The sequence below is a fragment of the Dicentrarchus labrax genome, unplaced genomic scaffold (assembly GCF_905237075.1).
Source record: "Dicentrarchus labrax unplaced genomic scaffold, dlabrax2021, whole genome shotgun sequence".
Classification (NCBI taxonomy): Eukaryota; Metazoa; Chordata; class Actinopteri; family Moronidae; genus Dicentrarchus; species Dicentrarchus labrax.
The window spans coordinates 26,455,734-26,476,180 of record NW_026136704.1 but is presented as its reverse complement, the minus strand read 5'-3'; the positions used below and the strand labels follow the sequence as shown (position 1 = coordinate 26,476,180).

Genomic DNA, 20,447 nt, shown 5'->3' with positions numbered 1-20,447 from the left:
TGCAAAACAAGACATTAAGTCATAAAAGTTTGGCTTTCCATGCTGTAAAAGTATGCAGTAGATCTACTTTAGACTGAATATTTGTGAGCTCTAGTGTGGTTGCTGTGTCTAACTGAACATTAACAAAGGGCAGAAGGTCACACAAACTTCGACAAGGTGTTCTGATTCGAAGCCTGAAAGTGTAAAAAATAGACTTTGCGAATATGTATAGTAAACATGAGTTATTGTTGGTAGTGTAACCACTTAACTAATTCTCTCCATATTAGGATTATGATATACTACAGGAACAGAGCACAATATACAAGATGCCCATGAACAGAACACATTGAACAGAAAACAAAAATTTCACCTGGAAGTCCAACCTTCGTTTCTGTTCATTGTGAGAATGAAGAGAGCCTGGAGTTCACTTTCTCTTTCAGAAGAGGGGGAATAATTCCTTCCAGCAGATTCATCTTTAAACTCATCGTTGGACCTGCAGGCAAACACTGCCCTGAATCCACACTCATGTCTCCTTCATATTCAAAATAGATGATTTACATATTAAGATTCAAACAAGTGAAGATGAAAAGTGTTCAATGCTCTTCTTTTAGTCAAGTAAATTTGATTTATATAGCCCAGTATCACAGCACATGACACACTATATCCTTAGACTGTTACATAGGATTGATATTATTGTGTCTAAATAGAAATGTAGTCTAACATGTATACAAGACTACTGTATGAGCATGTGTCCATAGACCTTTAAGGGGAGTATTTGCAGTATATGTGGGCCTCATCTTCATACTTTTTCATACTTCAAACATATTCATATTCTCATAATAGCAACTTAAGATACAAGTAAAAGTTAAGTCAACTTTTCAACACAGGTTTTTACACTTTTAGTAGGACAGCCTGATCAGCAAACTGTGACTTTTTTTGAAAACAACCTTACAAACTTTGAGGATAAGTAAATTATGCCTTCAGCAGGCCAGCTGGATGAAAGCCATGTGATAAAGTGATTGTTTGCATCAGGTTGAAGAATTCAAAAATGCTGATAGCCACAGTATGTATCTTAGACCCACTCCTATATCGACTATTCATGCAAGATGGTAGGCCTTGTAGAGGCATGACAGTCTGCTGTGATGATTTTTAAACATAAAAAACACCTCCAAATTGAATTCCTATTTTTTAGCAGCGAAATTAACAACATGACCGGATATAACCGGCTGTATGTTCAGCTTACTGACAAACGTTACATGACAATGGTAAGTTAATTAAATAATAGGAAACTTTAATATTTATTTTTTAAATACTTGTTTATATTCTCTTTGACCCATAACGCTAGAGTTTCAATCAGTTTGCTAACTGAAAAAATAAATTAAGACTAAGATTAAAATGAGCTTGTGTGTTGCCATGGTGAAATATGTTTGGGGAACACCTGCCAACCAACAGAAACGACTGGTATCTTTAAGCTTATCAAACGCTTGTCTGTAGGTGTGAGCTAATTAGTAAATAGAGATTAAAACACATCTCAGTGGAGGTTATTCTAGCAGGTCAAACTCAACGTGAACGCGCATACTATAGCGAAACACGTACAGTGCGTGCGACGTGCACGAGGATCGCTGACATCCGAGCGGTCCGGCGTAAATCACTGCAATGGCAGAGGAGTAGGGGAGGGTGGAGGACACCGGCTACAGCCCTGCCTCCTCTCTGCATGTGAACACACAGCAGGGTAGACACACGGCAGGCAGACAGGCAGAGCAGGCAGAGCATCTTCACAGTGGCAACAAAGGGACGCATGGTTCATCTAAGGCATCAAATGAATAAATGATTCATTGAGATAAGTTCCGCTTACAGATACACGTTCAATTGCATCTGTTCTGTCCTCACCTCAAAGGTAAGAGAGATTGCACCAGCAGAAGGAAATTCATATGTTCTCTACCGTTTTCTTGCTATATTATATATTTAGAATTGTCTGCCTGTTACAATAAGCTTTCAGTTAATATTCCTAAACAGACTTACACTGTTGATGTTGTGCTATACGCTGAAAATGCATGTGAATTTCATTGTTATAAAGACTGAATTGAGATGCACCAGGGAACATGAAATGGGTGTGACATGTTACTTCATAATGTGTGTATGAGCAGCAGTAGCAGCATCAATGCCTGTGTATTAGTGCTGTATCAGGAGTGTATGCAACTAGACAGAGCCTTATTTCATAAAGTCTTATGTAAGCTCAAATTAAAGAGATTATTCTAATAGTAACCACTCTCCTTGTATGATTTAGGGTATAATAGCACTGCACAGTCATGGAGCTGGAGCACTTTGATGAGCGGGACAAGGCTCAGAGATACACCCGAAGGGGCTCAAGAGGGAATGGGCTCCCCAGTCCCACTCATAGCGCTCACTGCAGCCTGTACAGAACCAGGACGCTGCAAGCACTGAGCTCAGAAAAGAAGGCCAAGAAGATTCGTTTCTACCGCAATGGGGACCGCTACTTCAAAGGGATTGTGTATGCCATTTCTCAGGAGAGATTTAGGTCCATTGAAGCGCTCCTGGCGGACCTCACAAGATCTCTGTCAGATAATGTCAACTTGCCACAAGGGGTGCGGACCATATATACCGTTGATGGGACAACAAGGATCACCAACATGGACCAGCTGGTGGAAGGTGAGTAGTGGTCCTGAATTGCTGTAAATCTGCCCCAGATTTAGTTTATATGGAGTAATGTGAGATTAGTTAAGTTACAAAATGAACAGCTGATGCAGATCACAACAAAATGCATGACCTCCTCAGTCTTGTACAGCAGTTAGCCGGTATTACACGATCCTACGATTTGTGATTTTTTTGGGGGGACAAATAGAAAATCTCTTAATGTGTCTTGCTTTTCTGCAGGAGAGAGCTATGTTTGTGCATCCATTGAACCTTACAAGAAGCTGGACTACACAAAGAATGTAAATCCCAACTGGTCGGTTGGTCCTAGGACTCCTGTGTCCATCCGTGAACCTTCTTCCCTTGGTAGTGCAAAGGCTGGAGGCCCAGAAACCAGGGAGAGCAAGGACTTTATTAAGCCCAAACTGGTAACCATTGTCCGCAGCGGAGTAAAGCCTCGCAAGGCCGTACGGGTCTTGCTCAACAAGAAGACTGCACACTCCTTCGAGCAAGTCATGACTGACATCACAGACGCCGTTAAGCTGGACTCTGGAATCGTCAAAAGGCTTTATACTGTTGACGGCAAGGCGGTAGGTCTTAAGTTATCATTTGTAGTGGTATTAACAAAATATTAACAAAAGCCTATTTCAAAGTAAGGTACTTTAGAACATCAAAATTTTGTGAAACAGCTTTGACAAAACTAAAAAGTACCCAATATAAGAGCATGGATAAAATATTCTGTGTGGAAAACAGGCCTATTGAAACTGTCAATTATCAATACATATTAGAAGAATACAAAATAAGAATGCAATGTATTGTTGTGATTGTGATGTGGTCCTACACTATGAACTACACAACCCATATTAAGTTATTAGCTACCCACTTGCGTATAAAAAGTGATATACTGTACACCAGTTAATTAAGAAATCATATCTACTTTAGTTTGCCAAAGTCACATTGACCTTTGCCCATCCTCTGTCCGTGCATGACTTTCAGTACTCCTCTTACTCGGAGGGTAAAACCTGTCTTACCAGTTGCATGCTACACACAACTGTGCAGATCGTTTAGATCACACTCAGTGCTTGCACTTGGTAAGGCTGGTTGCACATTTGAACTCAACTTTAGTTAATCTGCATTTTTTTAAAAGTTACCAAAATTTCCATACATAGACATTAACCCACTTATGTAGCATGTACCCATATTTTGTTTGCTTATTTCCAGCTAAAGCACTGTGCGTGACTGCTTGAATTCAATGTCAAGGAAAAAAGCAGCTAGGACAACCTTAAGTGCTCCATACCTAAGAGAGTGCCATTATCTAATCCCTTCCTCTGTATCACTGATACTTCATTTGCTCACAAGAGAGGAAGAGGGAAGGATGCTTTTGTTGGATAGAAGTCAAAGGAGACTGGCATGACCTTTGCACATCTGTTCATAGCTTGGCTGTGTGCAGTGCCTAGATACATTAGGTGGTGGAGACGTTTGTGGTACTGTACCTCACATAGGAGGCTTATTCACATGAGGAAGACTTGGTACACATTTGCAGTCAACAGAGGTTAAATTTATCTAGCACAATGCGTGAATTTTGAGGTTTAAAATAAATAGAACTTTGCCTCTGACATTAGAGGTGCTCTGTTCTGTTCTTCCTTCACATCTCTGAGACTTGCTTCCTTACCCAAAGTCAGAGACAGCCCAGTAGGTTCAGAGTCAACTGGGAATATTTGCTAAATGTATTACAAGAAATAGGTTTCTAGGACTCCATATCATATTCCTACCAACAGTGGCACATTATTGAGTGATATTCACTTAGTAAGTCTGATTAGTTCTTGGCACCTGAATAAGAAGCTACTAGCATTGTCTTTTCTTATGTATATATATATATATATATATATATATATATATATATATATATATATGCATTGAATTGAACTTTCTGGACACTAGTCATTATTTACATTATTATACTTTTGTTGACATCAATAATCTCTGTTGTAAGTGCCTTATTTCACACTCAATACATTACACAAAAATGAACTTTCTTCTGGATATTATTGCAGTTACGGAGCATGCTAGCTTTGCTTTATGGGATGAGATGGATGGACAACACTTAAGTGGCAACTGCACGTAGAATTGACTGAGCAAATTACTACCAAAGTGTCCCACAAAAAAATAATCAGCTCTTAATCTAAACCTATTCATAATCACCTGCATACTATATTAGTAACCTTATCACAAAACATAATGAGTTTTTTCTTTTTTTTTTTTTCCTCTGATGGTTTCTATGGTGACATGGTTTCCTGGGCTGGTTGCTAAGGAACAGCCTCTGCGGCAGAGCAGTGCAGTAGTGATGTCAGGACTGTAGGTGTAGTGTGAGAGGGTTCATACTGTAGATGCAGTGCTTGGTCTGTCAGCCTTATTATACACATGGCGGCAAGATGGAGCACATGGCTGAAGTATAATCCCAGGATAGGACACATTCTGCAATGGTTTGTAGAGGGAACAGTTGGGGATTTTCTCACCAACAAACAAATCTGTCTTCCCAGATCTTCTCATTTATTTTTGGAATACAGATTGTTTGGTGAAGCATAAATGGACGTGAAATTGCAGTTTCTTTCTACTGCATTTGTCTGTTGCACATAAATTGCTTGTTTAGTTTAGTGGGTTTTAATGTTATATCTTCCTTCTTAATAATAAGCTAATGTGCTTTGTGCTTGGCAGTGCAACTCTGTGCTCTAGTTTCTCAGCTTTTTGTAGTTTTTGCCATGTTGTGACTCCAGATGGCCAAATAAGCCCCTGTTGGCATCAAAGGGCCTGTTTTCATGGATATTTAACCTTTTGGTAAATGGCCTGCTTGTGGTTTTGGTCCCAAGGCAATGTCTGTGGAAACAATTAATTTTTAGCAAGTTTGTTTTTGAAACATTTTCAGTTAGTAAAATGTCCACAACTCACAACACAATCAGGTAATTAACCCATATGTTAGCCTGTATAATTACTCAGATTGTTACGCATTTTGTGTTTTTTGATGATGATGTTCTCATTCAGTTTATGTTTCATGTTTATCCCTTTTGATTCTAGTAATGCATAATTAATCTAAATATATATTTAAAAATCACAATATGGCAATATTAAATACAATAACCAAATCACAGGAACTGCAATGTTTTGATAGAGGTAACAAAACAGCATTATTATTAAGTACTGGAGTGCTGCACAGATGCTCTGGCCTACAAATCCTGTTCTCCAGAAAACATGTTTGTTTGTTTGTTTGTTTGTTTGGTACAGATCCGAAACAAATATCATCATGATTTTAATGGTTCTTTCAGTGAAAATGAAAATTGTTATGCAAAAAGAATAATGAATCATTCACACTAATTGTGAATCATACTACAATCATAATATCTTTTTTAACTATATCCTGTGGCCCTACTTGATTCCTCTACTGCAAGATTAACGGACAGACAATTTCTGTGATTTTGTTTTTTTTTTCACATTTGTTTTGAACGCGTGATTCATGTTTCTATTAGTGGATGAGCTTAGTGGGTTGCTGTGCTTGATGGCTGTAATCCCTCCATACTGCTGAGTCACTCTGTAATGGTGTTTTGCCATGAGAGTGAGATTTAACTTGGCTAAATGGACACAGGAAAGTGCAGGGCTGCACTTTATAAACTTCAGATGTCTAATTATTAATAAAACATTATCCACAATGATAGTATTACAAACAAAAGGAAGAGGGAAAGCGATAGAGGAACAGACATCCTGCAGACAAAACCCTTTGAGGCAAGAAAACATGCCATGTCTTGGTGTGATCCCGCTGTTGTGTGTGTGTGTGTGTGTGTGTGTGTGTGTGTGTGTGTGTGTGTGTGTGTGTGTGTGTGTGTGTGTGTGTGTGTGTGGGAAGGAGAAGAGAATATTTGCATGACTGCCTATGTTTGAGGAGACTTACCCCATGGCGTTCTATTCCCCTCTGTAAAGGATATGGCTCTGTACTGTAATTGCATTATTCACACTGCTAACTTCTCGGTGTGTTAGTCAACACTTCTTGTTGAAATAGATGTTGACAGAGCCACCCAAAGACAGAGCTTGGCTTGACATCAGTGCACAAAAGTGGAGGCTTAATTCTGCATGGTAAAATTATGTATCAGTAGATGAGATGAACAGCCCATTCATGCTTCAGAAATTAGATACAGAGTGGAAGTGGTAATGAGATTCATAGTGCCCTATGTGCCAAAGAGCAAAACCTAACTTATGTTTTCCAATTCAGTTCTTCATGTTGACCTTGACTCTGCCATTCCCTGGTTTGGCCTGTATATGCTCACAATGAATCTTTGCTGGTCTCTGCTCACACCACAGATGTCATTTCTGCTTGATGCATAGTGGCTGTTTGCCATTTTTAGAAAATCGATTGTATTTCACAAAGTGATTTAAAACTTATGATCACATTATGTTCTTCTGCAGTTCAGTGACATTGAAATAAAAGTAGGCATTTAGTTTTTGTTTTAGGAGACCTGACAGACTGAGGTAGTATTCAAAATAGTTATTAACATTAACATTAGACAGACTAATTACCTTTTTTGTGAATGTAACAAAGTGAATTCTGTATATTGCATTTCTTACTAAAATAAATGCTATGTACGACATTTTTAAACCCCTCACTGTGACTAAAAGGGAGAAAGATAGATGAAGGAAATAGGGAGGTTGTCTGGCTGTCCTCTCACCTACTGCTGTGACTTGGCTGTTAAACACAGGGCAGTGATTTGCTCAGTGTCCCACTTAATTTGGCATGGAAAATACATTTTCTGGTATCCTCTTTTTGTTCTGATGCTTGAGCTAATGTTGAAGTTGCTGTTGGATTTAAATTAGAATACTCCAGCAACTTTACTTTGCTTATAGGAGATATAGTTTAATTTGATTCATCATTATATAGTTACATTAATCATCAAATAATTTGAATTCTTGATAATCGGTTGGTGATTTTAAATGGCTTTTACATATGTTGACACAAGTTGACTTATGTCCAAAGTCTTGTTATAGGGCATGACATTTGTTAGGACGATACATTAGCGCAAATCAGCATGCAAGTCTTTTTGAAAAAATGTTTGAAATGGTCTTTTTTTCCCTCTGCTGCTCAAAGTCATACATTATTAGAGCTACTAAGGGCTAAATATAGAAACTCAAGAGTAGGACAAATGCTGGAAGTGTGTGGGCCAGTGTAATGTCTCATGTGTTTTAATGTGTGTCCTTATGGATGTCCTCATAGTGATTATTTGCACGTATTAAGGCAATAATCACTAATATCTGTCTTTGCAGAAATTGCGGTTATGTCACAAAATTCTGCAGCAGACCTCATTTGAACCTTGGATTATGTATGTCTATGAATATACTGTTACATCCTCTCCTCTTTCTACTGGACTACTAGTTTCTTCTGAACATGAGGAGTTACAGTACATTATGGAAAACAAGGTCATTATAGCAAATAATCGACCCATGATTCCTGAAAAAAAGTATTGCAGCGTAAAGGTGTCATCAAAATGAACAAGAACCATTTGACTGGCTGCTGTGTTCAGTCTTCCACTTCAAAGGGGAGATTCAGCACCCCGGAGAGCTCCACCTGTCCACTGGTAGAGATTTATTTTATTACCAGTTTGTGTCTTTTGTGTTATCTATCGTCTTTACCATGGCTCAGATTGATGAGCTTATATGGCATGCATACCACCCATTGTGTTTTCTTTCTTCAGGAGCAATGCTTGTGCTTTAGGAAATCACAGATAAAACCATGGCGATCAATATTTGCACAGGATGCTCCAGGACCACAAGGAGTGTTTGTGCCTATGTTGTGTGTGTGTGTGTGTGTGTGTGTGTGTGTTAGGGGGATGGTAGGCCTGATGGAGCTGCTGTGTCACCAAGCTAGCAGGCATAAGTAATCAACATAAAGCAACAGATTCATGTTTGCCCTTGTCATGCTGTTCCATCATACGTTTGAGGTTTCCTTTTTCCTACTATTTAAGACAAACAATATGTAACTCTTATTTTAGAAAACGCATATCAAAAAATAAAGAGTGATTCTAGTGAAATTAGTGAGGTGCATTTGGTTCAAGATTTTACATGAAGCAATCCATATTTTGTCATGCTTTTAAGTTGGACATGTTGTTAGGAGGGTGTGCACTATTGATTGATGGATCTCTGTTAATGGCTTTTACAGCTTAGTAACAATTGCTTACCATCTAAATATGATTCAGCGGTCCTATTAGGGAATAATGGCACCTTTTCCTAGTCGGATTTACTTTTTGCTTATTTGAACTTTTGGTCATTTTGTTTTTATTGGACAGTGTTAAGAGCAAGATTGGAGGTTATAGCGGGTGACACCCACCTAATGTCTGAAGCCAGATTTGAACCCACAACGTCATAGTGACATGGTGTTCTATGTTATTCCATCTTACCTTGACTGATGGTGAGATTGTTTTATTGCCTGCAGTTTGTACTGTTCGGTGCTCCAGATACGATCTGACAGTGGATCTTAAAGTAGCCGTGTCTCTCTCATCGTCTAAAACTCATCTGTGATTCTGTCTGGTCTCCTTGGCAACGGCTGTGCAGCTCTCCTCCCTTTGGGATCTCACACTCTTTTGGAGGAGGGGTGGGGGGCAGGGGCTGTCAGAGTGGGGCGTCTGCAGAGAAAGGGGCCATATTAAACCCCCCTCTGTGTGCAATTTGTATTTTAAGATTTCAAGGCTGAATGACCTTTTGGCTGTTTGGAAGTACTTTTGCTGCAGGTTACTGATAAACCAATCATTTTGTTTGGTGGATAATTCAGCAAGTAAGAATATATAAAATGCAATTACTGTATTCTCTTAGTTATTGACTATTATTGATTACACTCATTCCAAAATAATCTGACATTTGTACAACAGTAACCAGACTATTGGCTTGTCATAACTAAGGAGGATGATCCCATAACATTTAATATATGGTCAGAGTGCAGTCTGGTTGACAGACTGTGGTGGCTTTCTTGTGTGGCCTTCTTTGCTCTATGTCTCAGCACTTAAGTCATCTTATTAGACTCCTGCTGAATTCTCCATTGCTCTTAATGATGAGACAATGAATAATGTATGCACAGATTAGAAGTCTGCAGTTTCTCTGTCCTCAATTTTTCAGTTTTTCTAAACTTTGTTATCTTCAACTATGTTGTAAGAACAGTTGTCGGTTCAATCCCTGGACCAGCAGGATTTGGTGTGGGGAAAGTGAAGAAGTAGCGCTTGCCCCTCCCTTATTACCATAACTGAGGTGCCCATTATCAAGGCCCTTAACTACTCAGTGCCCACAGATCAAGCTGTGGTTGTACTGGACAGCTTCCCGGTATGAATGTGTATAATTGTGTGAATGTGATCAGGGTGCAAAAGAGATACTTCCTCTCAGTGAACCCTACCTGAATACATTAAGGTTTTTAAAAAAAATCTATAACCCATGATTTATAAATTAAATGTAATTAATAATTAGTCATATACTTTAACAACTAATTTAAGCAACATCTATTCCATTCATTAACTAATATCCATATGAAATCATATTTTGGTTGACAGAAGTTTGGCTGAAGCCTCCCTTCTGTAGAGGAAATGAAAAGAGGAGCTCCAAATTCTCTGGCGCACTGCTGTTGTTAAGCACATCAATAATCCTTTTGAGTAGAAGGTCAGGACTCTATCAGCATCTTCATTTATTTATGACAGTCGATCCACTGTGATGGGCTTCTGTATTAATGAGAGCAGCAGATGCAGCAACTGAGTCATCTAGCTCCTCTTTGTAGAATAGTGAGAATGATTATAATTGTATTTCTCTCTGTTATTATTGAGATCAAAGGATATGTGGTGACCAAAGTTCTTAAGCATCACAGACATCCTATGGGTAAAGGTACCATTTAACTGTCTACCATATAACAATTTAATATTTTAGACTTTTTTTTTTAATTTTTTTTTATCAAAAAAATTTTTTTTTTTGGGAAAAAATATATAAAAAAATAAAAAAAAAAAAAAAAAATTTTTTTTTTTTTGGTCCTATGGATACTGGTTTAAAGGTGTTTTATTTTGTTATGCCACAAAGGCATAACTACTCTATAGGGATAAACATTAATAATGGTAACACAGTACTGGTAAAATCCGGGTTTAAAGAATTTTTTTTTTTAAATGTCTGCTGATACACCAGTAAAATAACAATTTAATATTACATCTGTAGACACTTACTTTTTTCTCTTTATAGCCATTTAGTGAATATGCAAGCAGCTTAATCCTATATCATTATCCAGTGTATTTTTTACTAGATTACTGTGTATTTGATCAATTTATACTTGACATTTATAGATTTATCTGGGATTGTGTGAAGATTCTTAAAAAAAAAAAATTTAAGTTTTTGACATAGAATATCTAGTACTGTGTATGCTACATGTGCTGAAGACTGTACTGTATTCTTTGTACAAATATGTTGTATCACTATTTTAATATTTAATAGTTTAAATGTCCAGTTTAAATTAGAAAAAAATCTTAGCCTTTGATGTGATATTAATATTAATTTGCATCATAACATACTGTAGGTAGAAACACAATATAATTGCAGATTACAGACTTAATCAGACCCTATTAAAGTCCAAAACTGACAGTGTCAGTGTGCTGGTCTGTGCACCGGCAGAAAAATAAAACTTACACATCATACTTGTTTTTGAACTGTAACTGACAGAAACATCTCTATCTTTACCAGGTCACCTGCCTTCAGGACTTCTTTGGTGATGACGATATATTCTTTGCCTGCGGCCCTGAGAAGTTCCGTTATCAGGATGACTTCAACTTGGATGAAAATGGTAATTGTTCTTTTGTATGACGCGTGGATCACTCAGTGGGGAGAGCGTAGGACTGACATTTTGTGGTGTTTGCCCACTGTGGCTAAACATGCTATTAAGTCTTTATTTAACTTTTTATTAAACCACCCTCCTTTGTAATCCAACTAAATACTGAATATCCCAAACATGTGAAACTATGTTTTCCCTTTTGCAAGTTTGTACAAATGCATATATTATTTCTACTGCTGTGACTGCTACTGTTCATACTGTCAGAAGCAGTACTAATTATAAGGTGTTTTCAACTTGCTGCCACTTTGGACTGTAACCTTTATTCACTACAACTTTTTGAGTTTAAAATGTATAGGCCAGACTTGATGGACCATATGACATAATATACTGGAGAGCAGATTGCCAAACTTTCCATTTTTAAAGATCATTTCTTGCTGAAAGCCTTATTGGAATAATGTTGCAGCTTCAACACAGTATTTAGCTCAGTGGGTGTGGTTAGGAGACAGACTGAAATACAAATCTGCTTCACACTGAATACAGATGATACAAAGGACATTATCATTACCTTCATTCATTCACTTGACCTAGTTTTATTGGTGTGGTGTAAAGTGTGTGTGTTTGACGAATGTGCAGGTCAGAGTGGAGAGGATCTCATCATTCATAGTTTGTGGCTCTGTGGTTGTAGGCTGTTTCACCCGAGAGAAAATGCTCCTTATTAATGATGTTGTAAAGTACTTAAACATATTTTGTCTGTCCGTAGTATTTGGAGCTCTTGTTCAAGGCCATTTTTAAAAAATGTTTTGTACAAACTTAAAATTATTCTGAAAATAACACAGAACCTCAAATTGTCACAGACTCAAAGTTGAGTGAAACAAATAGAATAAGGTAGCCCAGTAATATTTAGGAAAAATGTTGCTGCAGCAGTGTATATTTTTATGTTTTCTCTTCTCTTTTTATCTATAGAATGCCGGGTGGCAAAGTCTGCATCATATGGCCGGCTCCCCTCTTTGCACGGTCGCTCTTCCCCAAGAGTGTCCCGCAGGAGCAAGTCTCCGTCATCTACTGGTTCAGGTAAGTGTGTTTGTGTGTGTTGACCCAAATAAATAAAGGCAGGGCTACCAGGTGAGCCCCATGTACCAAGGCTCAGTCCTTGCTGCAGCGGCCATAGGTTTGACTCCGACCTGTGGCCCTTTGCTGCATGTTATTCCCCTTCTCTCTCCCCCTTTCCTGTCACTCTTCAGCTGTCACTATTGATTAAAGGCAATAGAAGCCCAAAAAAAGAAATATAGGCAAATGTATTATTCTAAAGCTTCACACAGTGATGCAGATTCTGATTGTTTGTTTCCATTTCTGTTGTACCGACAGCTAATGGCACTGCAGGCAGCCAGCTGTCCACACCTCGATCTGGAAAGTCTCCAAGCCCCTCTCCAACCAGCCCTGCTAGCCTTCGAAGACGACAGGTAATACAAATTTATGCTACTATAAATAAGTTCTTAAAGATTTATTTTACATGGTGTCATACGTCATACCAGAGAGGCTTTGTGAAGGAGTTTAATACTTATCTTATCATCAATTAATAATATTAGTTCTAGTGGGTATTCTAGTGACATTGAATTAAACAGAAATGTTGTAGTTTATTGATGGGAATAAACTTAATACATATCTCACCTTCAGACTATTGCCTAGCAAATACAGTATGTGTGTGCCTCCACTAGCTATAAACTATTTACCTCACTGTTTGTTTTTGTTGGGCAGTAATGTGACTGGAACACTGCTGGTGTTTATATTACTTAGAGATATTAAAAAAGATTGCATGGGTGATTGCAGGTCTGTGTACACAGGTGTACAGATGTAAATATCAGCTCATAGACAACATGTTTCTGAGTCCAGGAACTGTCCCTTCTGCCAACACAGGCTGTTTGTGCGTGTATTATGAAGCTTTCTTTTGAATCAAACGCCATCCGTATTGCAGCAGCACATTTTCTCTGCGATTATCATAGATCTGGAGAGAACAAGCAAGTTTTCCGACTGCAAAGCACAGCCAACTCTGGAGCGAAATCCAGTTGTCAGTGATACCATCATTAATTAATAATAATAAGGCTGGGATTGGTGTTGTGTCTGTGGTGGAGGGTATTATTTTCTCTGAATCCCTTTTTGGACCACATGCCATTCTATATACTGGTGGAAAGGTTAATATAATGTTTCAACACACTTGATTTATTTCTATCTTATCTCAGACTGCATACTAAAGGCTGGCAGAGTGGAACAAATAGGCTTTGTGTACACTGGCTGTAATCACATTTTTACAAGCTTTGCCTTCTCTGAAGTTTGTGTAAGACAAGTGCATCAGTGTGTCTTTCTATCTCACTTCATGGCTGTCTCTTCTTTCCAGGGATCTCAACACAGTGGCTCTTCACTCTCTTTAGCTTCTACCAAGGTTTGCAGCTCAATGGATGAAGGAGATGGGCCTGGTAGTGAAGGTAAGCCATAAACAGTGGAAAAAGACGCAACAAGTTTGCATATCTAAGTAATGTATAGACACCTATTTCTACCTTTACATCATCTTCGTTTGTTGTCCACCACAGTTGAGCCAATGGATGAGTACCTCTCAGTCCCTGCCTCCATAGCAGAGAGGTACAAAGTAGGGAGGACTTTAGGGGACGGAAACTTTGCTGTGGTCCGAGAGTGTGTGGAGAGATCCACTGGAAGAGAGTATGCTCTGAAGATCATCAGCAAAGATAAATGCAGGGGAAAGGTGAGCCTGCCTGTGTGTCTGCTTGTTTCAGTCATCACATAACCAAGTTTGGTCTAATTCATTGTCAAGAAGTTATTCTTTTTTGGCATTGGTTTTATTTTTTGACGCTTATTCAGTTTATTTTCTCGTTTGGCCAGCAGATGGTGCTATTTCTTCTGGGACTAAAATCTTGGGTTTAGATGTTTTTTCTTTCTTTTTTGCTTTAAAGAACCCTATCAAATGATTCTAGTTAAGTTGTGTTAATGTATATAAAAATGATTTCAATTGTTATCCAAAATATGTTTCTGAAACTGATTTATTTTTCATATTTGCACTGAAATGACTGAAAAGGAGGCTCCCCAGTTTCACAATCCATTGATATTTATGTGTATAAGTTATCTCATCATACAGTGTTTATATATTTCCCTTTGATTGCATTTATTTCCAGGAGCACATGATCCAGAGTGAAGTGTCAATCCTTCGGCGTGTGAAACATCCCAACATTGTACTTTTAATTGAAGAAATGGACACCCATAGTGAGCTCTATCTTGTAATGGAGTTGGTTAAGGTACTACACATTTGTTAATTTTTACAAAGAAATATCAAGCTCAAATGCCTTTAAAAGTCAGTTTGTTAGGGCTCATTGTGATATTGACCTTGAGGTCTGTTTTGTGACATTTTATTTTAGTCTACAAAAAAAGGTCCCTGTTAATGGATTAAGGCTTCCTGTCAAATCCCCAGCTGCATCAGCCCTTTTAACATAGCTGAAAACTAGCAACTGGTACTCTTTCACATCACAAATAATCTTTCTCCAGGGGGGCGATCTCTTTGATGCAATCACCTCCTCTAACAAATACACAGAGCGAGACGCCAGCTGTATGCTGTTCAATCTGGCAAGCGCCATCAAGTACCTGCACAGTCTCAACATTGTCCACAGAGACATAAAACCAGAAAACCTGCTGGTAAGTATGACTCTACAAAGATTCTGTATTGGCAGTGAGTGAACATTGTATTTCTGAATTGAATGAATACAGTACATTTATTCACAACAGTAAAGGAAGAGACAGAGATTAAAACAAGACATCTACTTTGAATACATGTGAACTCAGTCTCAACTGCAATTTTTAGTTTTAGTCTTGCCATTTGTTAAATGATGTTCATATGATGATTTAAGCAAAAATCTATAGTTACCATCTGTATTTGTACTTTTTATCAGTGATCAGTTTGAATGCTGTTCTTTTTCAGCACTTTTCCAAAACAGTCTGTTTTTATTGTAAAGCAGATGTAGCAAAGTCCTTCCCCAGGTCTTTATTTTCAAATCCTTAACTGTCATTGCTCTCAGTGTTACTTCATTTTATTATCACATCAAACTCATTAATGGAATCCCACAGTGTTACAGTGAATATTAATTCTTGCCTTGCCTTATTTTGTGTGTTACACAGGTGTATGAACACCATGATGGTAGTAAATCTCTGAAGCTAGGTGACTTTGGCTTGGCTACTGTCGTCAATGGGCCACTCTATACTGTGTGTGGCACGCCCACCTATGTAGCACCAGAAATCGTTGCTGAGACAGGGTGAGTCAGAGGAGTTACATCATCTGAGCCATCTGAGACATGATTATTAGGACATCTGCTGTGAAAGAAAGTAGAAATGTCCATAATCCTAATGAAAAACTGCCAGATTATTTCTTTTGGACTATTGCTACTTGCAAACGTGTTTAGTCTCTCTGATACCTGTATCTTCCTCTTTAATAACAGGTATGGTCTCAAGGTTGACATTTGGGCAGCTGGTGTCATCACTTACATACTGCTGTGTGGCTTTCCACCTTTCCGTGGGTATGTGCTCCTGTCTCAGGAGGTCTACTTCAATAAGAATAATGTTTTAACCACATCAGTTAGTTTAATTTATTTAAATCACACTGATCAAAATGTTGTACGCTGTCATCTATTATGACTATTATGCGAAACTTTTTTTTGAGCTTTATGAAATACCCCTTGTTTTAATTTCTACAGAAGTGGTGAAGATCAGGAGGCTCTGTTTGAACAGATTTTGAGGGGCCTGCTTGATTTCCCTGCATCATACTGGGACAATGTGTCAGACACTGCCAAGGTTTGTGTCTGGAAGTGCTCCCCTTATCTGCCATCGTTATGCGCCATGTGAAACACCAGAATCTGTCAGCGATCTGTTACTCTGGTGTCTCAGGCTACATTATCATCCTGGAATAGTCATGGCTAACATGTCTTTTTTAGGCTCTGATCACCGGGATGCTGCAGGTAGAGGTGGATCAGAGATACACAGCTGTGCAGGTGCTCGACCACCCATGGGTCAATGTAAGTCCAACATTTTAACAGTCCTTTCACCAGAATCACCCATGTACTTGCACATACTGTTAAGAAAGAATTTGCAGTGTGATACAGTAGGTAGAGTTGCTGAAGCTTTGTTCTTTGTATTTTTTAGGATGATGGCGTGTCAGAGAACGAGCACCAGCTGCCTGTGGCTGGGAAGATCAAGAAGCACTTCAACACCGGGCCGAAGCTCAACAGCACCACAGCAGGGGTGTCAGTCATTACAGTAAGCACTGATCTGTAGCCCTCCACACACTGACACCGCATGCAGCTCTGCATCAGTAGAACACATTATGGCATTTTTTTTATGATTTTGCTTTAGCGATGATGCTTTGGATGTCATTCAAAATTGAAAACTTGCAGTTTCGAATTTTAAAACCATATGCACCTGCTGCTTAAGTGTGCAAAAACTTTTTTATCTTTATGCTTTGGATGCCATTAGAATTTCATTGTTTTAAGTTGAAGCTGTTAGCATTGTCTGCTTTAGAAAAGCAACAAATGAATCCATTATCCATTATCCTTTGTTTTGTATATGGTACACATCAGTTCATCCATCTGCTTCTTCCTGCCAGGTCTTCCTGTGTGTGCTCTGGCCTCTCATCCTCCTCGTGTAGACTGTCAGCACTGTTGTTAGGAGATCTTACAAATACCCATAGTTGGACTATAATAACTAGGTTTTTGGTAGATATGATTTGTTGAATAGCTTCAAAGCTGAGTTTGATTTGTACAATTGGCAGAAAGAATGGGGGTGATCAATTGTATTCCTCTACATTTCTCATATCTAGTCCTTGTACTTACTTTGCAGGTAAGCCAACCACTCAGTTGTCAGCTGCCAAATGAAAATATTTCTCTGACAGTTCAGAATGTCAGTTGGCAGAGACATGAAATTTTTCCGCCAGTTTTTTTCCTTCTCATCACAGCAATCAGAAGTTTAGAGTTGTGCGCCTTAATGCTAATCAGGTCAGTGATGCTTTGAGTTCAAGGTGATCCTCTGAGTTGCGCTCGTCTCTCTCTGCTCAGCTGGACCAGGACTTTACCATCCAGAGGTCAGGGTCTTTGGACCACTGCCAGCATCCAGGATTGTACTGGATAAGGTATGACACAGCATAGCGCTAATATGCAGTGCTTCCATGGCAGAGTGCTGGCAGTCTCCATTTCCCATCCCTCACAGGGTTTGAGCCATTGACCGTCAATAGAGTCCTTTTCATGCCTTATTTACCTCATCAGATCCATCACTTTATAACGTTACTTCATCTCATCTCATCTCTAGTGCTGTGGCTGTTTCCTCTCACCTGGTCGTAGAGTTTACCTAGCTATTTACTTTTTCTACATAGAAAAGTTAGGCTAACTGCATTTCAGGGTTCATGTGACATACTAAGCTGCTGGATTTCATTTTTGTCTGTTACTTTATAAGAAGTACTGTCACAGACATAAAGACTTCACAGCTGATATTGGCAGACCTTATTTCCTCTTGTTGTTGCTTTTCCTGGTTTTGTGAGCGTTGCACTTGTATGCTGTCTCACAAGATGAAGTTAAACTTGTCTGAAGAAGTTGTGTTCTGTTGAGGCAAATGCAGCTTTTCGGACACAAGTGCATGCTAATATTGGGTCTTTTAACTTTTACTTACTTACTAAGTGTGTTACTGGTTGTTGAGTAGATGCCACTCCTCATCTCTGTAGTTTTTTTTGGAGAACCTAACGGTAGCTGCTGTGTCACCCTCTCTCAGACCACGGCACTTGATAAGGAGAAGCAAGTTTTCCGACGAAGACGCCACCAGGATGTGAAGCTCACTCCCCACCTCCCATACAGTATTGGTGCCGGTGCCTCCCGCAGTGCCAACTTCGGCCTCTCTCCCGCTGAGTTCACCTCTGAGTCTGAGGACTGTTCCCCAAGTTCGGCTGACACTGTTCGTTCACCCACCTCTCCGTTCTAACAACCTTTACCGAGGCCACAGCACAGTCCACCCCTCCATGGGAAAATGGGAGAGGGTGGAGAGCAAAATTTCCATTTTGCAGACCCAACATTGAGTTCAGTCTGCTGACTTGGACATTTACAGACTGCAATCTTACCTGTACCTATTTTCTTTTCTCCCAATCATGATACTCATTTTAATTACAAAATGTATTGATCAGTGGGAAGTTAATCTCTGGATCAAAGAATACACCTTAAGAGCATGAAACAATATTTCCCCTTTCTTTCATAAAAGCCACCAAACTGTTAAGCACTGCAAGTGCTGGTTCATTGTAGTACTCTAGAGCCCTCTATTGGTTAATATTGTATACTGCAGAAAGGCAAACTGCTTCATGAAGCACTTCAATGGGAAATGTTAATGCAAAACGTTGAAACCTTAGGATCTAAAATTACATGATGACTATGACATGTTCAGTACCTATCACTTATACCGATTTAAGCTTGTGTAACAATAACTACAACATTAATGGTAAAGGTCACACTTCTGCTGTACTGTATGGCATCCAGAATTCTCTGCTATGGTACTTAAGATTCTGGTGCATAAACTTAGACACACAGTTTAAGAGGACCTAAGACACTGAAAAGACATGCTGCTATATTGTACCATAAGCATTATCTGTACTGAACAGATGTTTGTGTGGACAAATATTGTCCTGCCACCCAGTAGCTTGCCTCTTTAAGAGAATAGAGGGCACTAATGTTTGACTGTTGATGGTCCAGCTCACCTGTCTGCTGGAGGATGATTATTGAAACAATAGTTTTGTCTGTGAGAGTGATTTTAATTCAGTGGTGGTACAGATGAATGTCAGTGCTGTGTAGTTGGTAGTAAGTGCATGTTTAAAGCCTTGCAACATATGGATTTAAGTGCAATTAGGTGTACTGCCCATTGAGCACAGTATTTTTAAATTTTAAATTTGTCCCTGAAAGTGCAGGAATGAGTGAGAATGGATATTTTGCAGGTGTTATTGGCAGCCAACTGACACACTTCCTATCAGACAAGGGCAATTAGCTCTTGTGTAACATGGATTTTTTTCAAATACTGAAATAAGAAACAAGTTAATTGTTGGTAAACACAACAGTGCTTCCACTAAAATCTGTTATTTTACTATTTGTTAATTCAGTCAGCACTTCTGTTTGACTTTTTTAATCAGATCAAACTACATGACTGGCTCACTAGACTGTATGTACTGTATGTCCTCTGACCACTTCATACATTGGTTCACCAGAGACCAAATATTCATGGATGTGAATGTCCTCTTCCCTTCATCAGAGACTGTAACCTGCATGTGTACTAATATGCATCCTAAATCAGTTATTCTGGTCTTCTACTGTTTGATATACGCCTGTCAGATATGAAACCATTTCTGTTGTCATTGTATGTGCTGTCTTGGTGAATGCAGTTCAGTTAAGGCAGACTATAGTCATACCCCAGCTGAGTTAAGATTTGTACATACGTATTTTAACAGAAATGTAACATCACACCACTGGTTTTGTTGTAAAAGGGCTTTTAAGTTTTTGACTAGAGGAGAGTGAGCCAAAAAGCACAAGGAAAGCAAGTTTTAATAGTGTCTTTTTGGGAATGTGTTTGCCTTCATCACTGTCTGTTTTTCATCATCTGAAAAACATGTAATGTTTATACACAGTTTAACAAATGGTACTCAGAGACAACCGGGAATGTCAGTGTTATGTGGAAGCAGATGGAGAATGTGAATGCTGTATTATATTCATCCATATTCCATTAATGTAAGGATGTTATAAACCAACCTAAACAAGAACAAAAACTAGTAATACACTTCCTTTCATGAGAAAAATATCTATTGCTATGGTAAAAAAAAATAAACTTCCAACAATGTACTCTGCAAAGAAACCAAACCTGGAAATAAAAGGATTTAATTAATTTGTGAGTCTGCGACTTACCATGAATCAGAAGGTAACTGTTT

General features: G+C 38.7%; 1 protein-coding gene across 1 annotated transcript; it reads left to right on the top strand.

Annotated features, from left to right (window-relative positions):
* Positions 1-1,473: 1,473 nt before the first annotated feature.
* Positions 1,474-20,404, top strand: dclk1b (doublecortin-like kinase 1b). Its single transcript, XM_051397204.1, has 16 exons — positions 1,474-1,876; positions 2,267-2,649; positions 2,875-3,221; positions 11,368-11,467; positions 12,419-12,526; positions 12,821-12,915; positions 13,848-13,935; positions 14,041-14,210; positions 14,638-14,757; positions 15,005-15,151; positions 15,632-15,765; positions 15,949-16,026; positions 16,204-16,300; positions 16,441-16,521; positions 16,649-16,762; positions 18,263-20,404. The coding sequence occupies exons 2-16, from the start codon at positions 2,289-2,291 to the stop codon at positions 18,467-18,469; spliced, it is 2,247 nt and encodes a 748-aa protein (XP_051253164.1). The 5' UTR covers positions 1,474-1,876; positions 2,267-2,288; the 3' UTR covers positions 18,470-20,404.
* Positions 20,405-20,447: the final 43 nt, after the last annotated feature.